The 21343-nt window shown below is 34.6% G+C and overlaps 1 protein-coding gene and 1 non-coding gene across 9 annotated transcripts in view; both read right to left on the bottom strand.

The window, feature by feature from the left end:
• The window catches only part of Stag1 (stromal antigen 1), a 261193-nt gene that overhangs the window by 94443 nt on the left and 145407 nt on the right, over positions 1-21343 (bottom strand). For all 8 annotated transcript variants that reach the window (XM_015487017.2, XM_048794464.1, XM_048794466.1 and 5 more), the window contains 3 exons: positions 10783-10906; positions 1869-1967; positions 1278-1357 (listed from right to left, as the gene is read on the bottom strand). In XM_015487017.2, coding sequence (XP_015342503.1) covers positions 1278-1357; positions 1869-1967; positions 10783-10906 — 303 coding nt within the window. The remainder of the gene's footprint in view (positions 1-1277; positions 1358-1868; positions 1968-10782; positions 10907-21343) is intronic.
• On the bottom strand, positions 9986-10060 carry Trnag-acc. Its single transcript has one exon. It is a non-coding gene; the product is annotated as a tRNA-Gly (tRNA).

Genomic DNA, 21343 nt, shown 5'->3' with positions numbered 1-21343 from the left:
GTAACTTACATAGTACAAGTAAATAGAATGAACAAAACATCAGAAGAAATGAGAGTTCTAATCCGGTATACCTATAAAACTAACATAAAAATTGAAGGTTTCTATACCTCAGCAACAACCAAGTAGAAGCTAGGCATGGTGGCCTATAATCCAAGCAACTCAGGAGGCAGAGGTAGGAGGATAGCAAGTTTGAGGCCAGATTCAACCAATTAGTGAGGCCCTAAGCAACTTAGTGAGACCCTGCCTCAAAACACAAGAAACCCCCCAAAACAAGAAGTAGAAAATACTAAATACTAATTATATAGCAATGAAACTATAAAGTTTTTAAGAATTAACATATACTAAATAACACAGAAGATCACCATGGAAAATTGAGCTCTATGTATAAGACCTAATGATATCTCAACAGAGAAATGCATCTTTTCATGAATAAATGATATGACATAATAAAAACTTCCATTTTCTCCTAAAGTTCCATGAAGTTCTAATATTTAAAATACTAACCAAAATTTTGAAGCAACTGACAAGTATATTTTAAAAATTCTTATCATAGAAAAAAGGATTTTAAATAGACCAGAGAATCTACCAATAAGAGAAGAGGCTGGATTTTAAAATATATTATAAAGCCAAAATAATAAAAAGCATGGTGTAAAGGCAAAAAGGTATAAAGAACTCAAGCATCAGTAGACCCCTGTATAGCTATTTAGTTCATGATAGGTGTGTCATTATAAAGTATGTAGAGAAGAATGTGTAACAATTTTTCTAGAAATCACATTCTCTTACAGATTCTACTTTTATAGTCAAACTTGTAACAAAAAAGCTATTTTTCTTAAATAGCTTTCTTAAAATTGCTATTTTAAAATCTATTTTTGATTATTTTGTAAATAAAACAATTACCCCTGCTTTATTTCCTATCTTTTGGTTTTATATACATTCCAAAAAGCCTATTTGAAAAACCTATCCTTTTTGAGAGACCTTCCTTTTAAAGACTTCTTTCTCTGTTTTTGTTTAAAGAGGAAAATATTTCATTGGTATTTTTTCTAGATTGTATGAAAGAACTTTAATATGGAGGAAAGAGACAACAGTCAAAATGAAAAACAAAAACAAAACAAATCCACACACAATCAAAATAAGAATACTTTGTTTTGAACAAAACCTTAAGGTATTAAAAGTAGAACCTAAATGATAAATATATTTAAGGGCTTTATATAGAAAAGGACATCAATAATGCAGAGAAAAGGCCATTAAAATATCAAAATATTAAAAAATAAACTCACTGAAGTATTAGAGTAACCAATCGAATAGCTTCCACAGCAACATCATATTCTTTGTCAAGTGTCATTGATACAATGCGATCCTAAAAAAATAGTTATAAAAAAATAAACCATAAATATAAAAAAGCTGAGAAAGACTTAAGATTATGTATTCTGAGGCATATGTGCCACACTAATGATAGGTTAAATGCAAAACTTTATTCTTGAAATCATATTCTCATAGTTCTACTCTCACAAAGGAGATGCTAGAATGTTTGTAATTTAAAATCTTTTTGATCAACTGGCATTCCCAGAACACTGTGACAGGGAAACCTTTAGTTACAAAATTAATACATTCATTAAAGAAGATATATAAAGAAATAATTTTAAACAAGAAAGACATTTTTAAGGAAACAAGAACTCTTGTGTGTATTTGTGGTAAAGTAGATACTCATTTATTTCAGGCAGGTTTATTTAAAGAATATGTAATAAAGAACAGGAATTAAACACTTATTACAGTAATGTCATTTGATAAACTAGCTATAAGTACAAGGTTATAATGAGAAATAATGTAGGAACTATGAAAATAATAAGCTCACTGTTCTTAATGCTTACCTTGAATCGGTTAGTGAATAGCTCCAGTTTGGGAAATAATTCTCTATTGGTATATAGACTCTGTAGAGCTTTCAAACACTTCAGTCTGACTTCCCCTTGCTTCAGAGATACAAATAAAAACACAAAAGCAGCATTAATTCCATGCCACAAAGATTATAATAAAAATACTGATGTCTTTATGAAGAATAAAAATAATTTCAGTTTAATCATTCAACTTACATCATATTATAAATCAATACAGACAAAACTGAGCAACTGCACAGTCTGTGCTGAATTTAGATTTATTTAAAAATACATTGAAAATCCCTTAGTTTCTTGTGAATATAACTGTGTCAAACATTTATCAACTCTGACCATATAATGAGTATCTCTCATATTATTCGGTGATACTTAGAATTTTTAACTTATGCTCATAATTAGAGAAGGGAATGCTCATTTGTTCTATATGTAATTATAGAATAATCCTGTGGCAAAACTTAATTTCATATTAAAGTTATCATTTATTCATGCAACAAATATTTACTGGATGCCTTTTAAATTCCAAGGAGAGTAGTAAGGAAACAGATAAACAGCAGAATGTTCAAAACACTAGGAAAATGACACAGTGTAGAGTCCTGGGGGTGCGAGTTACTAGAAGAATATCTTTAATATAAAGTCATTAATTAAGAGTAAAGGTTGTTGGCAATCACAGTGTAAACAGAATGTGTATGGCATCATCTAGAAATTTAGTCAACACTCTCAAAGGATTCAAGAGATTAATTTTTTTTTTTTTTTTTTTTTTGGTACGGGGGATTGAACGCTCAACCACTGAGCCACATCCCACATCTCTCAATCAGGGACTACATATACAAAAGCAAGGCAATAAGCAACTCAATGAGACCTTGCTGCTAAATAAAATACAAATTAGGGCTGGGGAAGTGGCTCAGTGGTTGAGTGCTTCTGAGTTCAATGCCAGTTGCCCCTCCAAAAACAAAATAAAACAAAACAAAACAAAACAAAATCCCAAAAGCACACGCACACGCGCGAGCGCGCACACACACACGTCTAAGTACAGGGGTATGCTGGTAAAAGATTTAGTAACTCATTCTGGGGAACAGGGCCCACTTTGTTACACATGCAAAGATCCATAACATAAATACACCTTCCATAGATGATACTGAACTATTAACGAACTATCATTGAACCCATTCATGGAGAAGTGCAAGCTAATTGCAAGCTAATTCAACTACTTATAGCACAGCAGTGAATGAAGTGATATTATCTGTTAAGGTTAGTTATAGCATGTAGGAGAAATCTGAAGTGTTTATACCAGGTGCAATTAACACTCCACCCAAACTCCCTTTACTTGTTAATTCTTCAGCCTATGTCAACTGCTAATGGTTCCTATACATACCTTTCTCTGAAGAAACCACCATGGTTGAAAAGACCCACCTGGCACAGAAATTCCTAAGAGGTTATGTTTCACCTTTCCTCTCCTATTCACTCCACTCCACTCTCACCTTTCCCAGACTAATGCCCATAACCAGAGTAGAAAGACATAATGGTAAAACAGCCTAACTGTCTTAACTCTGGCAGGACAAACTTTGAGATGTAATTTATTCTCTAGAGTTCGTTGTGAGATTGTGCAGAGTCTGGACTTATTCTGAAACCACCTGTTAGGCTGTTTCCTGCTTTATCATATTTTCCAATAGGATACTCCTGAGTACAAACCTAATCATGTGCTACAAAACAATGTTTTGCTCAATCAGGGACTACATATACAAAGGTGATCCCAGAAGATACAATGGAATTGAGAAATTCCTAGCATCTAGGGACACTGTAGTCATCATAACATCATGGCACAACTTATTACTCATGTGTTTGTGTTGATGCAGGTGTAAACAAACCTACTATGCATATACAATTATGCACAGTATATAATATTTGACAATAATAGTACATGACTTACTAGCTTATGCATCTGCTATATGTTTTATCATTATTTTAGTGTATATATCTGCTTATAGGCAAAAAGTTTATTATAAAATAATATACTATGTTTAGCTCACAGCAGCTTTACAAAATCTTTTGATTAGTCACATGCAGTTATTGTGTTTATTCACTGAAAAAATGGCCAGGTAACACATCTTTCAGAACATATCCACATTGTTAAGACACACAACTATACTGTTAGCACAATAATTCCTCAGGTTTGGCTTCTAGGGAATGTGACCTAACTTTTTTGATGAGATTCTGAGGTTGGATTACTTGAAGACTGGATTGTTATGAGGAAGAATCCAATGGTGATAAGTACTGACAATTCCTGACACAGAACAGTATTGTATTTTGCTAGGGTTTTTACCTGTAGGTGAAAAAAGAATGTGCACTATTAACTTGTACACCATTCTGACATTTGAGGAAGCAGGGTGAATAACAGTTAACTATAAGGACTGTGGAACTAAGTATTTGCTGCTATATTGTACTATGATCTTAAAGAGAAAAAATAATAAGATCAGGCCATTAAATTGCCAGTTCAAGGCTAGTGTTGCTTTTTTTTCTTCAAATTTAATCAATTTTCCTATGACAAAATCAGAACTACAATAGGAAAGAAGTGGGGTCTAAAAAATATCTGGGTGGATGTAGGTGAGGACCTTTAATTCCTAGTTTCTTCTGAATCTGTGAGCCTAAAAATGACTCATACCCCTTGGTAGAGGAGGCATGACTCCTCCCTATCCATCCCTTTATTGAAAGACTGTGGAAGTTTAAATTTTGGCAGGTATCTTAAGGACAATGCTAGCAGCCCTCATCATGATCTACAGAAATTTCCACTTAGGTTAAGGTTAAATCTCTTCATAGATAAGATCACAAAATAGCAGATAAGGCAGTATCACGTAATCATTCAATGCAAGAGGAACATACTATGATTTGGATATATTTTCTTTCCCAAAACTTCATTTGCTAGGAGTTTGGTCCCCAGTTCCCCAAGTAATGGTATTAAAAGGTGGTTAAACAGGTAAGAAGTGGAGACTGGTGGGAGGTTAAGTGAATAGGGTCCACCCTTGTGAAGGCACTAATGCTGGTCTGGTAGGAGTGGATTAGTTCCTAAGAGGCTGGGTTGTAATAGAGAGCCTGGCTCCTCCCTGTCCTCCTTTTTCTTTTACCTTGCAAACTCTCTCACACCCACTTCTACTATGCGATATCATTTGCCATGTTGTAACAAGAAGGTCCTCACCAGGGGCTGACTAGATGGTGCTGCTTGATCTTGGACTTTGAGCCCCCCATATATGTGCTGAATAAACCCACTTTTTAAAATAAACTACCCAGAATCGAGTATGGTTATAGCAACAAAAAATGAACTGGGGCAGAACACAGTATTGAAAAGAGTAGCAAGGTTCAAGCGTAACAATTGGGGATTTACAGAACTAGCTCAAAGGATATGGTCTTCCGGGAGGGAAGATAAGTGGAAAGTCAATGATGAAAGTATTATATAACATATATAATGAAAAAAGATCAACAATGAATGAGTAAAAGGCTGAAGACAGTTGTCTCAATGTACAGTCACAACCTCAGATGTAAGATAGCATGACTGACTTTTCCCTAACCATAGACTTGACATCAATGCCAAGAAAAATGAAATTAATACATCCAAGTTCACACAGTAAAAATTATAAGCTGGGCATGTGGTGCATGTCAGTAATCCCAGTGACCTGGGAGACTGAGACAGGAGGACCACAGGTTCAAGGCCAGCCTCAGCAATTTAGCAAGGCCCTAAAAAACTTAACGAGACCTTGTCTCCAAAAATAAAAAGGGTAAGGGATATAGTTCAGTGATAAAGCACTCCTGTGTTCATTCCCCAATATCCTCTCCAAAAACCCCACAGATTAAAAAATAAAATAAAATCTGCAAATATGAATGCTGTTTAATACAGCACCTAGTGCATATTAGCTGCTCAACAATTCTTTTGATACCTTACTATAGTAAGGACATGAATTGAGTTTCATTTTCACCTGTCCAGCAAAATTCGCAAGCAACCATCTCTCCTCCCAAGTCTCGTTTCTTCACCTATAATGTGTCCTGCCTATACCACAGGACCTTAAAAATTAAATAAGGTAAAGTGGTATTCATGAAAGCACTTCAGAAAACTAGAAAACAACCTGTTGCTGGAATGAAAATTCCCAATTGCTTTTTTGTTAAGTGCTCTACTTTGGTGCTCTACTATGCTCTGCAGTTATTTCTATTATAGTACACTTAATGCTTTATTGTTTTCCCATTACAAGAAAATTTTATTCAAATATAAATGCTGTTTAACACAGCATCTAATGCATATTAACTGCTCAATAAATATTTTTTAATAACTACATAAATATAAGAAAATAAAAGCATCATGGATAAAATGATTTGTTAGAGGAGAGAATTGGGTATTAACAGAGATTCTTTATTCAAAGAGATTCTTTTTTAACATTTGTGCAAAATACTTCTGTAAAAAACATCAAGTGGTATAACAATATTGCATAAATAACGGTAAACGTGGGTTCGTAATGAGTTATATCTTTAAGGGACAATAATTTATGCTCCCAGGAGAATATTTAAATGGAAATACTGTGAAAGAGTTAAGAAGAACTAAATTCAAGTGGACTGTCCAAAAAGGTATGTGTTAGTATGTGGCAGGAGTACAGGGGTAGACAGAAGATTCCCTTGAGAGGGACAGTTTTGGCAACTTATGAGAAACAGGATTCAGGATGAGTCAAAAGAAAGAGAAGAAATGAGGTGGGTTAAAGAAATATAGATTGTTAAACACTACAAAGATTCTGATATGGGGATTAGCATATACTAAGAGGTATAAAAATAAATGTACACACAGGTGCTATGGTTTGGGCATAGTTTTTTCCTGCTGAAAACTCAGGAGGAAGCTTGGTCTCTAATGTGAGAGTTTGAAAGGTGGTGAGAAGGTCTGCCTTTATAAGTGGATGAATGTTTCTCTGGCAGAAATGGGTTAGCTATTGTGGGAATTTTACTTGCTTTTCCTCTTCTTTACAAACCAACTGCTGTGAAGCCCTTACCAGAAGCCATGCAGATGCCAAGGTCATGCTCTTAGACTTCTTAAACTGTGAGTCAAAATACCCCTTTCTTTTTAAATTATCCTGACTCATATGTAGCAACCGAAAATGGAGTAACAGGCATGGTAAAAGCAAAAGTAGTACAGAACAATACAGATAAACTATAAGAGCAAGGCAATTAGAATCATGAGCATAAATCCTCAAAGATTTTAAGATATTTAGTCTAAAATACATAAATTATTAATATAATTTCAAAATTAGGCACATTCTGCGTCACCATGAAAGGCAGAAATAAAATGGCTAGGTAGAGAACCTACAGAAACAACTACTTTAGTTGTTAGAGATTTTCTTTCTATTGACCAACTTACAGCATAAAACTTACAATTTTAAAAAGTTTGTTTTATTCAGGAGAACAGATGAGGTTATAACCTCCAAAGTTCTAAAATCAAGACAAAGGTTTCATCAGCTCATTTGGAAGAGGTATAAGATGAATCTGAAGACAGAGGCTACAGGTTAAAGAGGGTGCAGTTTCAATCAGATGAACGAAACAGGAAGACAATGACTGTCATTCTCAGAAAAAGAGACGCAAAGAGATTAGAGTGGGAATGATAAAAGAAAAATGTAGAGGGGATTATTAATACTTGCAATCTTTAAAAAATAAAATAATTGAGGCTGATAGAGATTTAAGAAATCATTTGACTGAATATTCATATGTTTTTATCAACAATGTACAAGGGAAATCAACCTCCCCTCCTTCACCTAGACAATGGATTTCTATAAAAGCAGTTTAATAATTTTTTAACTGATGGTAAGAGGCCAGGTGCGACGGTGCACACCTGTAATCCCAGCAGCTAGGGAGGCTGATGCAGCAGGATTGTGAGTTCAAAGCCAGCCTCAGCAACAGTGAGGTGAAACTCACTACTGCTATTGTATTTTGTCTCTAAATAAAAAAGGGCTGAGGATGTGGCTCAATGGCTGAGTGACCCCGAGTTCACTCCCTGGTACAAAAACAAGACCAAAAAAAACTGATGGTAAGAAACACCAAAAATTTGGTTTCCCAAGACTTTGTGGTCATACATTAAGTTCTTTTAAAACTGATAACCGTCACATAAATTCAGAAGAATACTCTACTGCGGGAACCGAGGAAAGAACTGGGATGGTAGTGGTGGGGAATAAAAGTGCAAAACTTTAATCCAATCCTACAAAAGAGACTGTCTTGTTGAATATAGGAGTGTGTGTATGTATGATGAGTGTGCACTGTATAATTCTACATTCTCATAGTGAAGTAAAATCTAGTTGGATTAACTTGAGGTGGACTTAGATGCAAAGGTTCCAATTCCACATAAGGAGTAAACACAAAACAAAACAAACAGAATCTAGCTTGGGATTTATTACTGCAAAGAAAAGGATGTTAAAATAGTTACAGAAGATATATATTCGGGAAAAAAACTCACTACATACTAATTAGATTTCCCTTCAAATGATGAGCTGGGGACAGGGAGAGGTAAGAATCTCTTTTTATCATCAATTAAAAAAAGATAGGCATGGGAGATGCATGATTGTAATCCCAGCTACTGCGGAGGCTAAAGCATGAGGATCACTAGTTCTAGGACAGCCTAGGCAACTTAGTGAGATATTGTCTCAAAATAAAAAATTAGATGGGACCAGGGTTGTGGCTCAGTGGTAGAGAGCTTGCCTAGCATGCATAAAGCACTGGGTCGTTCCCTAGCACCACGTAAAATTAAACATATAAAATAAAGGTAATGTGTCCATCTACAACTAATATGTGTGTGTGTGTATAATTAAAACAAATAAATAAATAATTAGAAAGGGCTAGGGATATAGTTTAATGGTGAAGTGCCCCTAGGTTCAATCCCAGTATAAATGAATAAATAAATAAATATCTAAGAATATAATTGAATTTTATTTTAAATATTTATTTTTTTAGTTGTAAATACAATACCTTTATTCCACTCATTTATTTTTATGTGGTGCTGAGGATGAAACCCAGGGCCCCGCATGTGCTAGATGAGCTTTTTACCACTGAGCAACAACCCCAGCCCCTATAATTGCATTTTTTTTTTTAAAGAGAGAGGGAGAGAGAGAAAGAATTTCAATATTTATTTTTTTAGTTTTCGGTGGACACAACATCTTTGTTTGTATGTGGTGCTGAGGATCGAACCCGGGCTGCACACATGCCAGGCAAGCGCCCTACTGCTTGAGCCACATCCCCAGCCCCTTATAATTGCATTTTAAAAAGTAAAATGCCTTCTAGGCTGGGGCTGTAGCTCATTGGTAGAGCACTTGCCTAGCATGTGTGAGGTAATGGGTTTGATCCTCAGCACCACATAAAAATAAATAAAGGTATATTAAAAAAAAAGGTTTCTGATAGCTATTACGCTAACACAATGATTTAAATTGTTATAAAATTTCTATGCTGCTGCTTGGCACAGTGGTGCATGCTCACAATCCCAGCTACTTGAGAGGCTAAGGCAGGAGGATCTCAAGTTCAAGGTCAGACTGGATGTCTTAAAGAGAGCCTATCTCAAAGTAAAAAAAAAAAAAAGAGGATAAGTTAGTAGTAGAGCATGGGTAGAGCTCTCTACCATGGGTATTGCCCTAGGTAAACAATTCCCAGTAATGGGGGGTGGGGTGGAGGAATGGGGTGGATCTTCATGTTTATGAATACCTAGCAGTTTGAGCTATAGAATGTCAGGGGGTTTTTTGTTGTTGTTGTTGTTGTTGTTTGTTTTTTTAATAAAAATCTCAATAGCTTTTTCTTCTTACCCTTGGTTATTTTGAGGATTACTTATTCAGGACTTGATAATATGGGATTCATGTTAAAGTCAGACCCTTTCTAAGAGATTAGAAGTAGAAATACATTTTTAGACCAAGTATTCTAGATTTCAACAAGTCTGTTTAAAACACTCTACTGTGATAAAACCCTGGAGAATTCAAAACATGAATGTTACTTAGTTTTTAGCCAGGGGCAGTGATGCACTCTTTTATTCCCAGCAACCTGTGAGGCTGAGGCAGGAGGATCACAATTTTTTTAAAAAAATTCATTCATTCATTCATTTTTGGTGTGGTGCTGGGGATTGAACCCAGGGCCTTATGCATGGTAGACAAGCACTCTACCAACTGAGCTATACCACCAGCTCTTATTTATTTATTTTTATGTGGTGCTGAGGATTGAACCCAGCGCCTCGCACGTGCTAGGCTGAGCCACAACCCAAGCCCCAGAGGATGGCAAATTTAAATCAAGCCTCTGCAACTTAGTTATACCCTGTCTAAAAATAAAAAAAAATTAAAAAAGGGAATAGAGATGTGGCTCAGAGGTTAAGCACCCTGGGTTCCATTCCTGGTACAAGGAAAAAAATAATAAAGGTATTTAGTTTTTATATATTAAGAGAGACAAGAATTTTTTTTATTCCAGTAAGAAAAAGAGCTAATTATCTTCTTGGGATATGATATGCATTCTCTTGTAAATTCAGATATAACAGGTCATTTTGATTTAAGATAGCATTGCATCTAAATAAGACAAACTCTTTTATATAAGGGCCAATGACTCAAAGTGAAATCATGGTCTTCAAATAAACAGTTACTATGTTGAATCATTTTAAATTTAATATTACTACAACTATTTTTTTAAAATTTTTTTTTATTTTTTAGTTGTAGTTGGACACAATACCTTTATTTTATGTGGTGTTGAGGATCAAACCCAGGGCCTCACCCATGCTAGGCAAGAGCTCTACCGCTAAGCCACAACCCCAGCCCCATTACTACAACTTTAAAAAAATCAACTATTGCAATTTTGATTCCTAGCATGCTAGTACTGATACAAGCATCTATTCCAAAACTTAGAAGATATTACTTACCCTGTCATGAAGAGTCCAGCCAACATATTTCAGGTAACTGTCATTGAGAAAGGCATCACTATACATTTTCATCCATACTCCAATCTCTTCAATACAAATAGCTCTAATCTCAGCAATAGCATCTCTAGAGCAGAAAATTAAAAAAAAAAAAAAAGAAATCTCTAATTAATATCCAAAGCTGACATGTATTTTTAGTCACTTTCAACAAGCAGCAAATATAATTTCTAACACTGTATTTGTATCTGAGCTCTCAAAGCCCTCCAACTAAAATATCTTGTTTTTTTAAAAAATATAGTTTCTGTGAAATATGAAGACACCTTATTTTGGTCTAAGTGTTCTGTTTTCATTGGGATGGGTAATGATGTTTAGAACTTTCGAGAACCTCACAATTATAAATATAGAGCCAACAAACATGTTAAATCTCCTAAGAAAACCAAAGTGTCAACATCCAAGTACAGAATAATGTATAGGTCAAAAAGTGTTTCTCTAAAGAATTGTTAATCTTTATAACCTACCACATGTCTAACGAACTAAAAGAAAATTTTCATGACCAAGAAATAAATTAGTTATATATCAATGGGAAAATGATGTAAAAGCCAAAATTATTTGAAAATATGCAACAGTCTACAAAATCTAAATCATGAAGTAATTTATTGTAAGTTAAACTACACATTGTATAATTATCCTACACATGTGTAGAATGAAGTTTATCTCTTCCTTCAAATCATGGGTCTTTCATCTTTTATTTATTTATTTATTTTTGATGTTGCTGGGGATTGAACCCAGGGCCTTAAATGTGAGTTAAGCACTCTACTAAATGAGCTATATCCTCAGCTCTGGTCTTTCATCTTTAGTTAATTTGTTTTTTAGGCTGAGGAATGGGAAATAATAATCTACTTTTGTTAAAATGAGACCAATCTTGGTGAATATATTATGAAGTCGTAGAAGAACAACTCCAAATGTCAGGATTCTGGCTCACTGCCCAGATGGCTCTTCACCTCACTGTAAGCACTTAATACTTCTGGGATGACTTTCCTACTTTAAGATCTATGAATCATGAACAAATACAATGCTAACACTTTTACTTCATTGTTCACCAGGTTATAGCTCTAGCTTTTTTTAAAAAAAAACTGAGGATAATATGGTGAATCCTAATTTTCTTCTGTAAATCAATCTTCAAGGTTTCTAATTTACCACATGCAAATAATTATAAAATAATTTAATTATCTAATTTATACAAGGCAATAATCTGTCATTTTAATGGAAAATTAAGAACATTTGTTTCTCTTTTGTAATTAAATGAATGGTAGAATTCTAATATTTCATTCCTCGCTCATAAATTCCAGTTCCTTCTAGAGCATTCTCTTGCCTCAGAATAAAAATGGGGGAAATTTTCTCTTCCCAAACCATACTACCACCCTCAAATTTTAGTGTCCCTAAACTTTTTTGTAGTTGTAGATGGACAGTATGCCTTTATTTTATTTATTTATTAAATGGATTTTTAAAATATTTATTTTTTTAAGTGTAGATGGATATAACACAATGCCTCTATTATGTGGTGCTGAGGATTGAACCGGGGTCCCACTCGTGCTAGGCGAGCGTTCTACCGCTGAGCCACAGTCCCAGCCCTATTTTATTTATTTTTATGTGGTACTAAGGATCCAATCCAGTGTCACATACATGCCAGGCAAGAGCTCTGCCACTGGGTTATAGTCCCAGCTCCAGTTTCTCTACATCTTTGATAATATCTATTTCTCATGGAGAGGTTCTGTAGTATAGTGGATAAACAGCACAGGTTCTGGAGCAAAACATTCTGAGTTCAAATTCTGATTCTGCTATTTACTAGTTGTGTGACCTTAGACAAGTTACTTTCTTAGGTTTCCTTACCTATAAAACCACTTTCTTAGGTATTCTTACCTATAAAATAGTGATAATAATAAAACCTAACAGAGTGTTATTAAAGAATGAAATCATAAGTAAAATACTCCTAATAAATTTTCTATAAATGTAAGCCATTATAATCTCTCAAATATCTAAGTCTTATCCATCTAGACTCCAGAAGACAATGCAGTACAAAAAGTAGCATTAGTCAGGAGTGGTGGAACACATGTGTAATCCAATATCTTGGGAAGCTGAAGCAAGAGGATTACAAATTTTAGTCCACCCTCAGAAACTCAGTGAGGCTCCAAGCAATTTAGTGATACTTTCTCAAACTAAAACATAAAAAGGGCTGGAGATGTGACTTAGTGTAAAAGTGTACCTGGGTTCAATCCCCAGTAGCTCCCCAATAATGACTTTACCACAAATATGAGATGATGCACCTATTCTACTCTGAAACATGAAAGGCTCAAGAAAATTGCTTTTTTCTTAAACCAAAAAATTTTAGACATAAAAAGGTATAGAAACAATATAATAACTATGTATCTACTGCTCAACAAAAAAACAAATATTACAGGTAAAACTTTCTAAATATTTCTTACTAATGAAACTCCCTACATAAGAGTAAATAACTATTCTTGATTTAGTGAATATCATTCCTATCTATATTTTTGTTTTAATTTCATCTACATTGCTTCACATATTTTGAAATGTCACATAAATATCCTATAGATATTTTTCTCCAACCAGCTTTTTCAAGTCTTACAATTTATACATATCAACTCATTTTAACTGGTACTCAGTGTTCCTATGAATACATTACAAATTATTTATACATCTCTCACTTATAGGCATTTAGGTTGTTTCCAAGTTTTTGCTTTTATTAACAATGACTCCATGAGCATCGATGGACATATCTTCTTGTGCAAATTCATGAAGAGCTTTTCAAACAGTATATCATTATCCATTAGTACATTATCAAATAAATTTAATGAGCTATAACAAATACATAAAAATATATAGGAAAGAAAGTACCACAATGCTTTACATGTTTGTAATGGTTTACATCTTAAAATGTCCCCCCGTAGGACAAAATGCTCAAGGCTTGGCTGCCAGTCTGAGACATTATTGTGAAGTGGGGAATTTTTAAGACGTGGGGTCTAGTGGAAGGTCATAGGGAACATGCTCTTGAAGGGAGTATTGGGACCCTGGGCCCTTCCACATTTTTTTCGCTACTTGGCTGCCATTAGGTGAGCAGTTTCTTCTACCCTGTGGCTCCCGATAATTAAGTACTACCTCACCACAGGTCCAAAGGCAACAGGGTCAAGTGATCATAGACTGAAACCTCTGAAACTGTAAGCCAAAATAAACCTTTCCTCCTTTTAAATTGTTTATCTCAGATATTTGTCACAGTGATGGGAATCTGACTAAGATAATATTACTGTAAGGCAATAAATATTCTCTCTTGAAACAACTATATACCCACTGAAGGAAGTGGTCAACATCTGTAAGACAATGAGTTTATAATTATTAGTTAAATTAACAGGTGAATAGGAATGTACATCTTCAACTTTATTAGATATTTAAAAATTTCTCTGTAAATCAGTGCTTCATACACTTGATAGAATCTTGCTCTTTAATATAGAATTTTGTCTCTGTGAGATATAGGGTTATATACTTTATTTTCTACAGGGCTATTCAAATAAAAACAAATGATAACAAAGGAAAAAAAAAACTCCCCAAAGAAATCAAAACAGGGACTGGGGTTGTGGCTCAGCGGTAGAGCACACACACCTAGTGCGTGTGAGGCGCTGGGTTGGATCCTCAGCACCACATTCGAATACATAAAAAATAAAGGTATTCCGTCCACCCAAAACTAAAAAAAAATTTTTTTTAAAAAGAAAACAAAACAATCCCTCTCCAAAACCAAAACACAATTATAAAACATAACTACAAAATACCCAAATCATACATTTTAGCTTTCTCATTCTCTCAGACCCAGTAGTAAACTCCATCAGGAATCCATTTGACTCTTCTGTTATACCACCTTTGTAAAAGTCAATCTTACCAAACAAAACCAAAAACAACAACAACACAAACAGCTAAGTCTATTATACAATCTCACGGAAGCAGGCAGAGAAAGAAAATCAATAGGCATACTAATAATTAAACTATGGCAACCACAAAGTTTATCAAGTACCCATACACAGAACTCTCCTTTACACTTGGATTTAATTCAAATTACCAATGACACTGGGATTAAGTCGGCTATTTCCCACAGGTTAGAGAATAAAAAGGCTTAGCTTTATTTAAGGCAAACAGTCTTGTTTAAAATATTTCTTATACTTACCTCTATATCTACTCCTATTCTATCTAGTGCTTTGGGTTTTTTGTTTGTTTTTGTTTTTTGTTTTTGTCTTGTGCAGTGTTGGGGACTGAACTAAGGGCCTTGCATATGCAAGGCAAGTACCATGCCACTGAGCCTCTAATGCCTTTTTGTCTCACCAGCTAGACTCCTAAACAACTTATGTTCCTGGAATATAGCTTCTCTGCATGACTGCCAATACTTGGATACAGCATGTCTCCTAGGAATCCCAAGGCTTATTTAGTTCAGATGCCAATCTGATCCTTTTCACCTTAACTTTAAAAGCTCAAATATTTTTTTTACAGAACAGCTATTCTTTACATGTGACTGTACTTATAACCACAGAATAGATAGTAAAATTAAAACTCTTTTATGGTGGTTTTTACAGTATGTCCACAAATTCTTTGCAACTATTCTCTGGTGAAGATTAATTTTCTTTTACTCAAGTGTGAGTACACTAAATAATTTACCTCTGATGAATATAATATGGTTAACATGAAGACTTATTACTTCGGAGGCTAAGTAAAAAAGATACTGTGACTTGAGTTTTGTTATCTCTTAAACTACTCTCTATGGGGAAGCCATTAGCCATGTTTTGATCATATTTGGTGTGCCCTATGAAAACTTCCATGGATGAGTAATTGGAGACTTCTGTCAGAGCCATGTGAATAAATCATCTTCGAAGTAGATCCTCCAGTCCTAGTTAAGGTCTCAGTTATCTGCATTCTCAAGTGACGTCTCAATAGCATAGTTCTCCTTTAGTTCAAATAGCCAGTGTATTAGCACCTACATGTTTGTAGTCATCCCTATGTCTAAAATATCCTAAATTCTATTTTAGGTTACCTACACTGATTTTCACAGTATTGTATCATTGGGGCCTTGAAATAAATGACTAAATATGAAAACAGTACCCTTTACTTGTGAATAATAAGTGGACACTAGAGACCATAACTTAAAGTAAGATCATTAAAATAAATACTAACTTAAGGAGTGTTGAACATTAGTAGAAGGCATTAAAGGAAACACAGAAGCATGTAAAATGATAGAGGAGAGAAGAGGAAGGTTTCTGAGAAGTAAACTTAACACCTGAAGAGCTAAAACTCTAGCTTCCTAATTAAATTTAATTATTTATTTTTTCAGGATTATATATATATATATATTTACAATTTTTTTTTCTGTAGTTGTAGATAGACGGGATACCTTTATTTTACTTATTTTTTTTTTTTAAATGCAGTGCTAAGGATTGAACCCAGTGCCTCCTACGAACTAGGTAAGTGCTCTGCTGCTGAGCTATAGTCCTTGACCAGAGTTATTTTAAACATACTAAAAATATAATAGGTTTACAACTATGTTCGTATCTCAATAGTAGAGCACTTGCCTAGCATACACAACGTCCTGGGTTCAAATCCCAGGCACAGCAAAAGAAAAATAAAAGTAATAGGTCAAATAAATTAAGGCTAGTTTTCCTCTCATTTTTGTTGCATTATTCATTAGTAAAAATAATGACAAAAAAGAGAAAGTCATTGCACCATTTCTCCCACAGAAAACTTGGTGGTTATTTACTACCATTCATTAGTCCTCAGAATTTTGCAAAAAAGAGAACTTTGGGTATAAATAAGACTAAAAATACATTGTCAAAGACACATTACCACCAGGTGTGGTGGTGCATGCTTGTAATCCCAGCAGCTTGGGAGGCTGAGAAAGGAGGATCTCAAGTTCAAAGCCAGCCTAAGCAAAAGCGAGGTGCTAAGCAACTCAGTGAGACCTTGTCACTAAATAAAATACAAGATATGGTTGTGGATGTGTCTCAGTGGTTGGATGGCCCTGAATTCAATTCCTGGTTCCCCCCCCCCCCCCAAGACATATTGCCTTTAAAAGAAAGATATCTTCTATATTTTAACTATCAAACAGACCTATAGGTTAGGTCAAACATGGACTATAAGTGAGATTAAAGTAATAGAGTGACACTTTGCTCAGAATAAACTATTTGCTTCCAAAGCAAACATTAAAGTAGGTGATAAAAACATTTGTCAGACGATTAATACGAATTAATCATTCAATCAGAAGATTCTAATTTTTAAAAGTAAATTTTTAAAAATACTGGTTATATCACTAGTACTATTTCTCTATAATCTTTTTTTCAAATTCCCTTCTTAGGGACTGATGAAGGGCACAATGGCACACACACCCATATCACAAGTTCAAGGTCAGCCTCAACAACTTAGCAAGACCCTGTCTCATAATAAAAAATAAAAAGAACTGGAAGTGTGTTTCGGTGGTAAAGCATCCCAGGGCCAAAAAAATCAAAAAAATAAAAAAGGACTGATGAAATTAAAAGCATCTTTCTATATCTTGTATCCTTTTATAAATGTGATTTTGGTTAAATTCCAAAGTATTATATTCCAATTAATTATCTCTTCAACATTCTAAAGGCCATCCTATTCATTAAATATAAATCTGTAAATAATTTTTTCATAGTATTTTAAATGGAGGTTTTTCACAATCACTTGTTCTTACTCTGAGCCACTTACTTGATGAAGCAAATGGGTCATCTAGTATGTACAATTCTCACGCTGTAGATTAAATGATACCATGGAATTTCAGTCAGATTATTTTTCGTATGTCTTATAAATTAATAATAGACTAGCATAATACAATTGAAATTCATCTTTTGACATTAGGGTCGGTGGGTGGGACACAAGGTGTTAAAGTGCCACCTCTCATAGCACCCACTTTTCAAGTATATAAATGCAGTAACATCATGCTTTTATCAATGAAGAAAATTGAATGATACTTCTGGAAAATTAATGGCTGATATCCATAGCATACTGTTCATATCTGGGAGGTAGATTATATTGTCAACTATACTGGCAGTTGTTTTGAATGGCTGAATTTTTTATATATCAAAAGTAAGCTAAAACAGATCTAATACAAATTGATATAAGGTCTGATAAAATAAAATACAAATCAGTTAAAGTTAACACCATGAAATTAAAGAATTCTTGTTTATATGAGAATAATAGGCTGAAAGCTTTGGCAAGACTCAATAAAAATCAATCATTAAATAGTAAATGCTGTTTTATTTGGTGTTACAGATTCAGGGAAATCATAAAAAGACAGTGATCCCTGACAAGGGATAACACAAGGTAAGCCTTAAAATTGGACCAGTTCTATACCCGCCAGGCAGCATAGTTAAGCAGGGAAACCTAAGCAGAGCTAGGACATAATAGAGTGGAGAAGGAGCTGGGACTTCAGCAAGACCAAGGTGATTATATGATATAAGGCGCAGGATCAAAAGGGACAGCTAAACAGAAAGAGTAGGTTCTAAAAATCTGCAAAAGAACCCTATGGTCTCTTTAGCTGAGTAGTAGAGAGTGTATATGTGAAGAAACCACCCTAGGATGGAGAAAGAATAGAAGGACCAGAAAAAATGAGCATGGGGGCAAAAACATATGGCTAGAAAGTTTGTGTTCTGATAGGCCAGGGTGGGAACATCTTATAATTCACAGGAGACAGAATAGAGTACAAAATTTATTATCTAAATACTGGAGAGAAAATTAGCTTTAGACTAAATGCTCTTCCAGTCCACTTAACAAACCTTAAAAGTAGGTATGAAAAGATTAAACGTATCTGTGTCCAAGAAAAAAAATACAAGTAATATTTGTAATAATATAAAACTATCCAAAACAGAAAGAAAAACCCAACATGTCAGGCATTCAATAAAAAAATACAAGTACTGAAAGGAAAGAGAAAAATGGAAAAAAGTACATACATGTTCAAGAAGCTACAGAAAACCGTAATATGTTAAGGAAAGACAATAAGAAAGAAAAGGAAGACCACAAACATAACAAAGAATACCAAAACACAACAGTGTAAAAACAATTAGTAGGAGAAACACCTAAAAGGTAACCAAAGTAAAAAGAAATTAACTACAAAGGATGCAAGACAAGAATGACAGGAGACTTCCTTTTAAAGGTGGCATTAAGGCAATACAGAAACACTGAATCTATTACTTTAAAGAATTAAAAACACAAAAAAGAACTTCAAAATTTAACCTAGATTTCCATACCAAGAGGCAAAATATTCAGACATGAAGGTAGGATAACAGAAGAATGAAAATTCTTCTTCACTCCTTGCAGGGGGCGTATACAAGGTGGAGGTTGTTGCCAGGTGTGGTGGCACACTCCTGTAATCCAAGTGATTCTGAAGACTGAGGCCAGAGGATCAAAAGTTCAAAGCCAGCTTTAGCAACTAAGCAAGACCCTTTTTCAAAATAAATATCAAAAAGAGCTCGGGGTCAGGGATGATGGGGTTGTGGCAAAGTGGAAGAGCGCTTGCCTTGCATGTGTGAGGTACTGGGTTCAATCCTCAGCACCACATAAAAATAAATAAAAATATTGTGTCCAACTACAAGTAAAAAATATATATACATATTAAAAACAACAACAACAACAACAACAACAAAACCCAATACCACCCCCACTCCCAACTTTGGTCCTCTGGAAATCAGTTAAGAAAAAAAAAAAAGCAAAAACATTTACATATAAAAAGTTAGTGAACTTAGGATAGGAAGAATGGATGCCTATGGCATTCTGGCATGAAACTGATTTCTTCAAAAATCCTAAGATAGAGTAGATTGCCAAGGTTGAGCATGCCTATGAACACCATCAGCTTTGATGCTCAGGGAGCTGATTTGTTGGAATCCAAGCACTAAATACTCATACGCACAGAAGAAGGCAACTTAAAAGAATACATTCTATAAGAAAATAAGTGGGGGGAAAAGCTAAAGCTCTGTGCTCCACCCCAGTAGAAAAACAAAAAACAAAAACAGCAAAGTATGGCCCATACTCGGGATCTGAAACACTGTAGGACTCTGTGGGCCCACATGTCAAATACCAAGAATCTTCTTTTTTGATCATAATAAGGATTGATGAGACATAGGTCTCAAGAAAATAAATAAAAAGGGCTGGGGATGGAACTAAGTAGTAAAGTGAACCCTGTGTTCAATCCCCAGTACCAAAAGCAGAATGCTAGGTAAGCACTCTATCACTAAGCTAATATGCCCAGCCTTACTAAAGACAATTTAAAGTGGCTCTAACAAATATAACCAAAGAATTAAAGGAAAGCATATCTGAAGAATTAAATGAAACATTATGAAAATAAATTAACCAACAATAAATCATGAAAAAAGAAATGCATCAAAAATATACAACTGCAAAGGAGAAGGATGCCCATTCTTTCATCACATTTGCAACATAGTACTAGAAATCCTAGCCAGAGCAATTAGATAAGAAAAAGAAATAAAGGGCATACAAAGTGGAAAGTCATCATCAAATTGTCACTGTTTGCAAATGACCTGATCTTATATATTTAAAAAACAAAAACAAAAAACACCCAGACTCTCTGCCAGAAAACAATTACAATTAGTAAATTAACTCATCAAGTTGAAGGACACGAAATCAACCTTAAACACACACACACACACACACACACACACACACACACACCCACCCACCCTTCAGCAGCACTGATATACATCAACAGCATCAAAATTACCTGAAATAAGAATCAAGACAGCAATTCATACACCAAAGTACAAATGACATTTTTCACAGAAAAAAAAAAAAACAATACTAAAATTTATATGGGTTCACAAAATACCCCCAATAGCCAAAGCAATCTTGGGAAAAAATAAAAATACAGGAGGCATTATACTACCTCACTTCAAAATATACTACAAAGCTGCTGGGCATGGTGAGAGACGCCTATAATCCCAGTGACTTGGGAGGTGAAGGCAGGAGGACTGCAAGTTCAAGGCCAGCCTCAGCAATATAGCAAGACCCTATCTCAAACTTTAAATACACAAACAAACAAACAATAAATAAAAGGGGATGGGGATGTGGCTCAGTGGTTACCTATGGCACTTGGGATCAATCCCCAGTACCCCTCTTCCCCCAAATACTACAAAGTAATGAATTTGGCAAAAAAGAGACATATAGACCAATGGAACAAAACAGATTAGAAGTAAATACAAGCATATATAGCCAACTGATTTTTGAGAAAGATATGAAAAACACACATGGGAGAATGAATGGTGTTTTAAATAAATGATGCTGGGAAAATTGGGTATCCACATGCAGAAGAATAAAATGAGACCTCATTTCAAAAATCAACTGTACATGGACTAAAGATTTATGTAAGATCTGAAACCACTAAAAGAAAACAGGAAAAATCCTTCAGGATACTGCTATGGCCAAGGATATTTTTAAGAAGACACTACACACACACATCCCAAAGGGAAAAACAACAGAAATAGTA

Source organism: Marmota marmota, unplaced genomic scaffold, assembly GCF_001458135.2.
Source record: "Marmota marmota marmota unplaced genomic scaffold, marMar, whole genome shotgun sequence".
In the NCBI taxonomy this organism is placed as follows: Eukaryota; Metazoa; Chordata; class Mammalia; order Rodentia; family Sciuridae; genus Marmota; species Marmota marmota.
This window is presented reverse-complemented; position numbering and strand designations above follow the sequence as displayed.